General features: G+C 44.5%; 1 protein-coding gene across 2 annotated transcripts; it reads right to left on the reverse strand.

Annotated features, from left to right (window-relative positions):
• Nucleotides 1-425: 425 nt before the first annotated feature.
• stau1 (staufen double-stranded RNA binding protein 1) lies at nucleotides 426-8,504 on the reverse strand. 2 transcript variants are annotated; one of them, XM_019895788.1, is made up of 15 exons: nucleotides 8,320-8,504; nucleotides 5,775-6,044; nucleotides 5,245-5,366; nucleotides 5,018-5,162; nucleotides 4,777-4,927; nucleotides 4,519-4,690; nucleotides 4,347-4,442; nucleotides 4,052-4,264; nucleotides 3,645-3,788; nucleotides 2,999-3,145; nucleotides 2,831-2,906; nucleotides 2,435-2,748; nucleotides 2,226-2,348; nucleotides 1,220-1,299; nucleotides 426-1,117 (listed from the first exon to the last, which is right to left on the reverse strand). In XM_019895788.1, the coding sequence occupies exons 2-15, from the start codon at nucleotides 5,971-5,973 to the stop codon at nucleotides 1,030-1,032; spliced, it is 2,070 nt and encodes a 689-aa protein (XP_019751347.1). In that variant the 5' UTR covers nucleotides 5,974-6,044; nucleotides 8,320-8,504; the 3' UTR covers nucleotides 426-1,029. The 2 variants fall into 2 exon arrangements, with proteins under 2 accessions (XP_019751347.1, XP_019751346.1); XM_019895787.1 differs by having other exon boundaries at nucleotides 5,006-5,162.
• Nucleotides 8,505-9,001: the final 497 nt, after the last annotated feature.

A 9,001-nucleotide genomic window follows, 5' to 3' on the forward strand; every position in this document is an offset into this window, starting at 1 on the left:
GAGTTTTCTCCAGGTACTCCGGTTTCCTCCCACATTCCAAAAACATGCATGGTAGGCTGATTGAACACTCAAAATTGTCCCTAGGTGTGAGTGTGGATGGTTTTTCGTCTCTGTGTGTCCTTTGATTGGCTCGCAACCGGTTCAGGGTGTCCCCCGAAAACTGCCCCAAGACAGGCTCCAGCACGTGACCCTTGTGAGGATAAAGCGGACCAGAAAATGGATGGATGGATGGATCTTGACTACTCCTCACTGACTGTATGAGAAGCAAGCACACGGTGAGTCTTTTTGTGTGGGGACACTCCCTCCCAAAATTACGCTAGTACATAAGTACATCATATAAGCCGTTTTTTTTTTTTTTTTTTTTGATGAAGGACAAAAAAAGAAAAAGGGAAACTTTTTTTTGAGTCCAACAGCCACTGACCAGATTTTTGTTTTGTGCGCATGAACACACAGGTTTATTTCCATAAGGAGCAGAAAGAGACGGGAGGCCGACATAAAGGAGAGAAAGGGAGTTAAGACTGCTCTGCCACGCACAGTGGAGACAACATCACGTTACATCACACGCTACATTTAAAGTAACACACTCTTTCTTCCTGGCCCTGCATGGCGAATGTCGGTAACACGTCACTGGTGGTTTTTGAGCGAGAGCACTGCAGAAAGCTGCACCCTAAACAAAGGTGAAAAAAAAAATGGGCTTCTCGTTTTTTTATGAATAACCTAAAGGAAGTAATAAAACATAATACTTAAAAACAATGGTTAGCAGGACATAATTCACAGTTTGTATTTTCAACTGGAGCCCCAAATCACTGGTCAGGATGCAGCTACTCCCACTTGTGAGCAACAAAAGAATGTACAATTAAACAACATCAAGGAGAGCAAAACCAAAATGTTCAGTTCAATCTTGTTTAACTGTGAACACGGTGCAACGGTGAACATGACTGGCAGCCGCCAAAAATGTCCTGCAGCGACTTGGAACGCAGTGTCTTCAAGTTTTCTCGAGTGCTTTTACAGTCTAGCCAACCTGATGGTCTAAACGCTGCCGTCCAGGGGCGGGGCCAGTGTGCTTGAGTTAGCCGGTTTGGGGTGCAGCTCGCCCTCGACCTCCTGTTTCACACATCTGTCGGAAACAAGTCCAAGTTAATGAAAACGGCAAAAGTTGTTTCCATGGCCATGTTGAAAATCTGAAAGTCTTCTAAAAAAAAAAAAATTGACGGCTTACCCAGAGACTGTTCCGTTTCCTGTCCGCTCATTTAACAGTTGGTCGTACTCTGACAGCAGTTTCAATATATTAAGTGCAGCCTGTAGGGGTGAAAAAGAATCATTTGTGTCTTTTTTTTCAGAGCTTTTGTTGAACAATGAGCGAAGAAGAAAAAAATGCTGATAACCAAAGAACCACAAACGAAATTTCTTGCGACACTGAAAAGCTAGGATGACGCTACGTTAAGTTGATAAGTTTATTACGAGGGATATGCTCGAGACCCACCCATGATAACTGAATGTCTACAAAACAAAGAACTTTTTTTTTTTTTTTGCTCAGTTTTACCCATGCCCGACGATTTCAACATACTGAAACTTATTGAATAAAGTTTTTAAAAGACATTGTCAAGATTGCCGTGCCTATGACTTTAAGAGGCGGGGCCTGGTGGAATAATGTGTGAAGTCGGCATGCGAGTATCTGGGTCGTGAGCTGCAGCTGACAGCAGGTTCAGCATGAGGGTGGCCCGAGCATCTCGACCCTTTGAACAATATTGTGTGCCGGAATGAACCTTGTTATAAATAACGTATGTTGTTAATAGCATAAGAAGACTGTAATGCAATACGTAAAGCCAAAGCAGAATTAAAAGCACCACTTTCCTTGGTTAATATGTAACCTCTTTCAAAGAAGTGTTGAAAATGGTTGAAGAGTGCAAGACGAATTTGGCTCTCCTTTCCCACGTGGAAAGGTATTACAGAAAGTATACTATAAAAATCTATATTTTAAAAAATGGTCGCTTATTTATTTTTATTTTTGCCAATGATGTACAGCAGTAGAGATATGTGTCTGTCAAGCTCCAGTCAAGTTTTGCTTAAGGTTAATTTTATAATACGATAATTAAATTCTCCTTCCACTTGTGAGTGCTAATGTTTACTTAAACGTTGTGTGTACAATAAATGAAAGCCTTATGATGGTGAATGTTTGAGTATGGTTAAGAAATAGAAATGAGATCATGCAGCGATTGTCCTACCACATCATGACAGGATTCTACATCTTTTCCCATTCCATGGCTGATGAGCGGTGGCTGGGAGGAACAGTTAATCAGCGATACAAACTCATTCTTATTATTTTTGGGGAAATCTTTATATTCCACCTGCAAGCAGAAAATGAACGCACTTACTGCTAATCACACAATGCTGAGCTGACTGAGTGGTTGAAGGTGGTGAAGAAGACGGCTACCTGCAGGCCCTGCACAGACGCAAGGTAAGCCAGCTGTTCAGAGGGCCTGGTGAGGGGACCGTGGGGCGTCTGGATACTTTTATTCTTGAGGATGGCCTCAGCCGTGTGGGACGTGCCGGCGTACAGCAGTTCGTTGGCAATCACGGCAGTGACGGTGGCCTTGCCTGGGTTTGGTGTTGCCCGGGCATAGTCCTTGGTATGTGGTCCTTGGCAGGCACCGACCGCTTGAGCCACTTCGGGCACCATGGGAAGGATGCCCGCGGGAAGCTGCTGGTGGCTCAAGTAAGGCAGGCGGAACTCCTCCTCCTTGTAACCTGCGAGATTATGTCGGAGGATGTGATTAAATTAAAACAGGAAGGGAGTAACAATTTGTACATTCCAACCATGAGCGCTCACCCAGGGGCACATCCTCTACAGAGCCGGGCTCAAAGAATGTCACCTTGCGTCCATCACCAGGCTTTTTCACAGGGGTCTGAGGATTCCGCAAGCAACAGAGATGGAAGATTAAACATTCAAACAAGTTCACATGCATTTGTATGACTCTAAAAAAGGTCAAACAAATACCCTCTCGTCAGTTTTAAGTGCCGGTTTAGGGGGCTGAGGCTGAGGCACTTTATATCCCAGCAACTCCAACATCTTCTCTGCCGCGTTCTTCTTGGCCACTTTTTTGCTCGGCCCCATGCCCTCCGCAGACTGGCCGCACACTCTCACCTATAACAAAAAGCATGCAGGCAGCACATGTTGAAAAACGCTAAACGACTCAAGGCCTTTACACACTGCACTTAGCGGACTGCAGCGCGCTGCCGACAAAACCATTCATTATGTGCTACAACGGCGAAACCAAAATGCACCGTGTCACGTCACGTCGCTCATGAGGGGTGTTTCCCAATTGTGGCGCCGGGCTTTGAACTGAAAAAAGCTCAATTCTGGAGCAGCGCTGCTGGTGTGACACCGGACAGAGCGATCATTAGGAAAGGGGGTTGGCAGAGTAACTTCAGGACAAATGAGAAATAAAATGGGGTCCACTTCACACCCAGCGGGCAAATTCCTGGTCGGCTGCTAAGCCACCACTTCCAAATATAGACGAGCTTGCACTGAGACACTGCCGTCCCCACAACGTGCCCCATGGAAAACACCAAGCAGACCGAGTACAGTGTGGAAAGTCCTCATAGGGGAGGACTGATAAGTGCTTGGGTTGCCGTGGACTCACTTGCATGATGAACTCCCGACGCCGCGGCAGCCCTCTCTCCGTCACCATGCTGTATTCAGGCTCCTTCTCCTTCTTGGCCTGTTGGATCTGAGCCAGACGGCTGATGGGATTCATTCCCTGGCCGTATTCCGGGCTGGTCTGCAGCTGTGGGCACCACGCATGAGACTGACTTGGATTCATTTCCATTTAACACTTTTTTTTTTCATCTTGAAGAATGTTGTCACAGCCTTGAAGCAATGCAAGTACACAGTAACTACACTACTTGGCAGAGGTTTCCCATTTAGTGGATTTAGGATATCTGCCACATTTAGGCCATGGTTAATGGAGGCATTTATTTAAAAAAAAAAAAAAATCAGTTTCCCAAATGTCCTTTTTGAACTGTTAAATGTGCAACATTTCAGGAGTACCTTAATAATAGATTTGGTTTTCTTCTTGATGCGTGGCAGCGTCTTCTCCATGCTGGGTATATGAGGTAGCCTCTTCAAGTCGCCGAGCACAGCGGCAGCTGCCAACCTCTTTGCGATCTTTTTACTCTTCCCCTCGCCCTCTCCGGTGAACTCTCCCACTGCAACGCGCACCACGAAGCTCTTGATGTGCGGCGGACCTTCTTCTTTTAACACCTGGATAACGCAGTGATGTCGACAGTTGGGAAAAGCCCAGCCAACATGTTTCTAATGAGCCTTCGGTTAAAATGAGCGATACCTCAAAATTTACAGGCAGGTTGCGCTTCAGTGCAATTTCAAACACTTGACTGATTTCTGACTTGTTGAGGTTTTCTTCTTCAGGCTCTTCGTTCACCTGCGATAGAGAGAGAGAAAAAGCAATGAATATCGATTCAATTGGTCAACAGGAATGGTGAGCGCAAGCCTCTCACCTCTGACATTTGCTGCAATATGGGCTCCCTCTGCAGCACTTTCAGGGCCTTGATGGCGGCGTCCTGCTTGGCGAGCTGCCGCGTGCGTCCCTTCCCGATAAACTGCTGGCCTCCGATGGAAAGTTCCATGTGGTAGATCATTGGTCCCATGGGAGCAAATGGGTAGTAGTAACTGGACGCACAATTCACGATGCATTTTTTTTAAAAACAAATTCAATAATCGACAGGCGAATAAAATTAAAAATGGGCCAAACTTACTGTTGCATAGAGCGCTGATAGGGCCCCGCAACACGGACACCATAACTCATGTGTGGCGGTCTCATTGGGTATTGGTCGATGGGTTTGTATATGGGCTTTTTACTAAGTTTTGAGCACAATGCGTTCAACTCCATGATTTGAATCATACCATCTGCCACATACAAGAAAAGCAAGACTGAGCATTACAGCAAACGATTTATCTGCCATGAGAGTACTGGGAGGCACCGACCTGAGTTCTTGCCTATGTTGCGTGGTGTCCTGATGGTGGGCTTTGGAAGTACAGTCTCAGCCAGGGCAGACGTAGCGGCGGAATGCTGAGCCTTCTTGATGCTGGTCCCCTCGGCATCCCAGTGCTGATCTCCCAGGGTGAGCCGCACTGAGAAAATCTGATGGGGACAAGGTACATCGTAAGCTCTCCCTTCATACGATAATAATCAAGAAATGAAGTGAAAGATTCTCCCAACATACTTTGGAGTGAGCCGGTCCTTGCTCGCTCAGTAGCTTATATTCAGGTTGGAGCTTGTTGAAACGGGCTAACTCATTCACCAAACACATGGGGGTCTTCTCTTTAGGGTTTGCCATGTTAGATACTGGAAAATCCCCCCAAAAAATTCAGCATCTTACAAAAACTTCAGAAATGGACTAATAGTAACGCAGCGAACACAGTGGAACATTTGAAGTCAAATATTCTTGAATTTGTCCATCTTCGAAGCATACTTGAATTGGAGTTTTAGGGGAGTTGAAGTATACCACAAAACTATTGAATTTAACCTTCGACCTTAGATTGTTGAGGATTAAAGGCTTCTTGGCATACAATGTTTTTTCCCATTTGGATTTTTCATGATGGATATTCCGAAATGCCTCAATAATAAGTGAAGGAAAATATTACTTCAAATTTTAAAATGTCAAAAATCACACAATCAATATTGTGTTTATTTCATGGATCACTTCAAACAAAAGTACAGCTTTGTGAGCAAACGGCGAACAAACAAACACACCTGTGATGGTACTGTAGGGAGTGGCTGAGCCCGCAGGGAGAGCTGAGCTCCTGACGGGCTGGCCGGCGCTCTCCGACGCCAATGTGCTCGTAGCGCAGGGGATGCTGAAAGATGGCCTCAGCTGAGGCTGCCCCAGTTGCCGTGGGGCAGGGGCAGCGGGCATGGGACTCGCCGGACAGTGGAACTGGAGCTGGGACATCCCTGCTGTTCTGGGTTTATCAGCGGGGGGGCTTTGATTGGAAACTTTTCAGTGTAGCAATGATAGGGGAACTGTTGATAGACAAGAGGATCGGTGAGCACTGTTGTACAAATGAGAAACAAGATCACAGTAGAAACCTCTCGCGTAAAATTAGGGTGCACAAGAGCATTAGAGTCTTGAAACAAATATAACCTTAAACCTTATTGGGACTGCAAGGAAAGCTCCCAAAACATTTAACCTAATAACACTTTTAATACAGTATATGATAAAACTGTACAACCATCGATTTTAATTGCCGAATTCAAGTTTGTCAGGAGCAGTGACTTTTAACTGCTGCTAGGAAACAGACAACATGAATGGAATCACAGGGTCTCATTTTAAAAATAAATAAATGAACAAGTGCAGCAACAGTGCTCTCCAAATATGTGTCTGAAATCGGCAGCACTTTTTCCTCAGCATGTGTGCAAGATGAAGAAATAAACAAGCGAGGTCTATAAACTTTCTCACTGCTGGCGAACTTCCAGACACAAGCAGGGTCATCTGGAAATATTTTGCCTGTATGGCCGAACGCCTGTCGCAAGCCGACAGAGATGGCAAAGCCTAATACTGTAATAAGTTGAATTAATTAAAATAAAGAGAATGTGAAGTTTTTTCTCAGCTATTATTGCACTGCTTTTACTGATGTTTAGGTTTTGGCCGTGGTATGGTTTCAAGACTAGTATTGAGAGGTACTTTTTGCAGACATATCATGGGAGTCTGAATTTTGGTATTGTAACACTACGAATCACCTGCATGGATTGGTGCAATTTAATGCTGGGAAAAAATGTTTCAAAGCTCGTGTGACGCCATTGGACGTGGTCAAGGATGCACTTCAGTTGCTTTATTCCCACGAGCGGTAAGAGAATGCACATTCATTTCAGACCTGCTATCCGCTTCAACTTACGTCCCAGCCATGGTACTCGCAGACGTACAAACGCAGACTGACTAATTTGAGCAGGTTCTGTTTCATCTTTGCTCATGTCACAACCGCCAATCATCAAGCCTGCCCCTAACAGCCAATACGGTTACAGACATTACACTACCCTCCCCTTTACCAAACCCCTGTCTCTGAGGGCTCCACAACAAAACACACACACACACACACACACACACACACACACACACACACACACACACACACACACACACACAAAATCCCAAATCGCAACTCTTTCTGTCTCTGTATTGTAAATTATTGAGTGTGGCTGTTCGGAGGGGGCCTGATTACTGGCATTTGTCAGAATCAGCAAAGATGAATGAGCAAAGCTTGGAAATTGGCCCAAGTAAGCGACAGGGCGTGAGTTGTAGCCAATAGCAGCTCTGGAATGAATATGCATCGTTAATAATCGTGGGAATAAAACAACTGCGTCAACCTTGACCACATATGAGGGTATTTCGTTGTAAGAAGCTGAGAGACGTAAGACAATTATGAAGGAGATGAGATGTCATAGAATGCGGACGACATTTGGGCTGGAAAATTGAATTTTCAATAAACAGTACTTGAAGTGGCATGGCCACAAGTAACAACTAAAATGTGTGTACAGCCAGAAAACCCAACTAAATTGTGTCGACTTTTTGAATCTTAACACTTGATAGATTTTGCACCATTGTAGTGCAACATATGAACTCACACGAACGGAGAACGACTGGAATTCAACGTGGTTTTAAATTGTCACGCCATCCATCGTTTAGACGCACACATACTTAAAGGTTTCCACTCAAACAAAGACCTACTTGTTTTCTCAGCAGAGGTGCACAAATGGGAGGGGTTCAAGTCTAATTTGTTTCCCGAAAAGCTCTATTAATTATACACTAACACACAAACCCTTCATGGGTGATAGAACAGAAATTTGTTGACTTCGGCTATATTTTAACTAATTGAGTAGGAGGGCTACACAGCGATCTCGCCAGAAAACCTTTCAAATGCAATTTCGATTAATTGCATTTGAAACGTCCTTGCACAAACATGCATTACACGACAAGAAATATATATTGAGTCTGTGTAGAAATAAGGCCGCCAGGTGAGTGGTGCTCTCCATACAGACCACATCCGAGATAACTAGCGTCCTTTGCTAATGCAGGTAACCACTTCAGACCCTTTGTCGAATGTGGAATTTATCACATTATAACGCAAGTCAATTGCTTCGACGCAAGGATGAACAAGCATCCCAACAGCTAAATCAGCTGACATTTTTCCCCCACACAGGTAAGAGAGTATTCTCCGTTTTCTCCCCCATCAGAGATTCGATGAAAGTGCTAGCTTTGCTACATTAGCCTCGAAGAAGTCTGTACAATACAAAGCCTCACCTTTGCGTTCTCCTGTCAGGTTTGAAGCCGCTCAATAGGACACACTGGTTAGGTGTTGTCTAAGTTACTAAATGGCCAGTTTCAAGGGCTCATTTATGTAATTTTTAAATCAAATCGTGGGCGGTGGACAAGCAGACATGGGAGAGACAGGGCAAACACTAAAGAGAATGGTTCGATGTTGAGACGGCTTCAGGACGTGACGTAATGTTAAGAGGAAATGTTACCAAAATATAGCAGCCATGTGAGGCGAGACCCAACATCCCAAACAGCGTCTGTAGTTTATTGAACCAACTATCGTGTATTAAGACTTTATTAGATTTAAGATGTTATCTGCTAATATTACATCTGTCAAATCTACTATGGAAACAACACATGGAGATTTTTCTCCCCCAACCCAATTTTCATTTCAGTTTAATGTTGGATCATTTCACACATTTTGTTTCCCAATATTCCACAGTGCGAACACAAGCACGTGTGGTTTAAACTGTAGTCAGCTTTACAGATGTCATGGTGCTGTGGTAATGACAACTATGACACAAGAGGCTTCTGTCCCCCACCCCCCCTCCCCTGAACATTTCAACACTCTTATTTTAAACTTCATTGCCAGGTTTACAAATAGCACGCCTCCCCCGTGAAAAAGACAACCATGACACATTAGGGTGGAAGATGTCAAAGAAAAGGT

Source organism: Hippocampus comes, unplaced genomic scaffold (assembly GCF_001891065.2).
Source record: "Hippocampus comes isolate QL1 unplaced genomic scaffold, H_comes_QL1_v1.1 scaffold420, whole genome shotgun sequence".
NCBI classification, from domain to species: domain Eukaryota; kingdom Metazoa; phylum Chordata; class Actinopteri; order Syngnathiformes; family Syngnathidae; genus Hippocampus; species Hippocampus comes.

Coding starts and splice junctions, on each gene's coding strand:
- stau1 (XM_019895787.1), bottom strand. CDS start 5,973: ATGTCCCAGCTCCAGTTCCACTGTCCGGCGAGTCCCATGCCCGCTGCC. Junction 4,691..4,776: donor TATCAGCGCTCTATGCAACA/GTAAGTTTGGCC, acceptor TTGTGCGTCCAG/TTACTACTACCCATTTGCTC. Junction 4,265..4,346: donor ACCTGCCTGTAAATTTTGAG/GTATCGCTCATT, acceptor TGCGTTATCCAG/GTGTTAAAAGAAGAAGGTCC.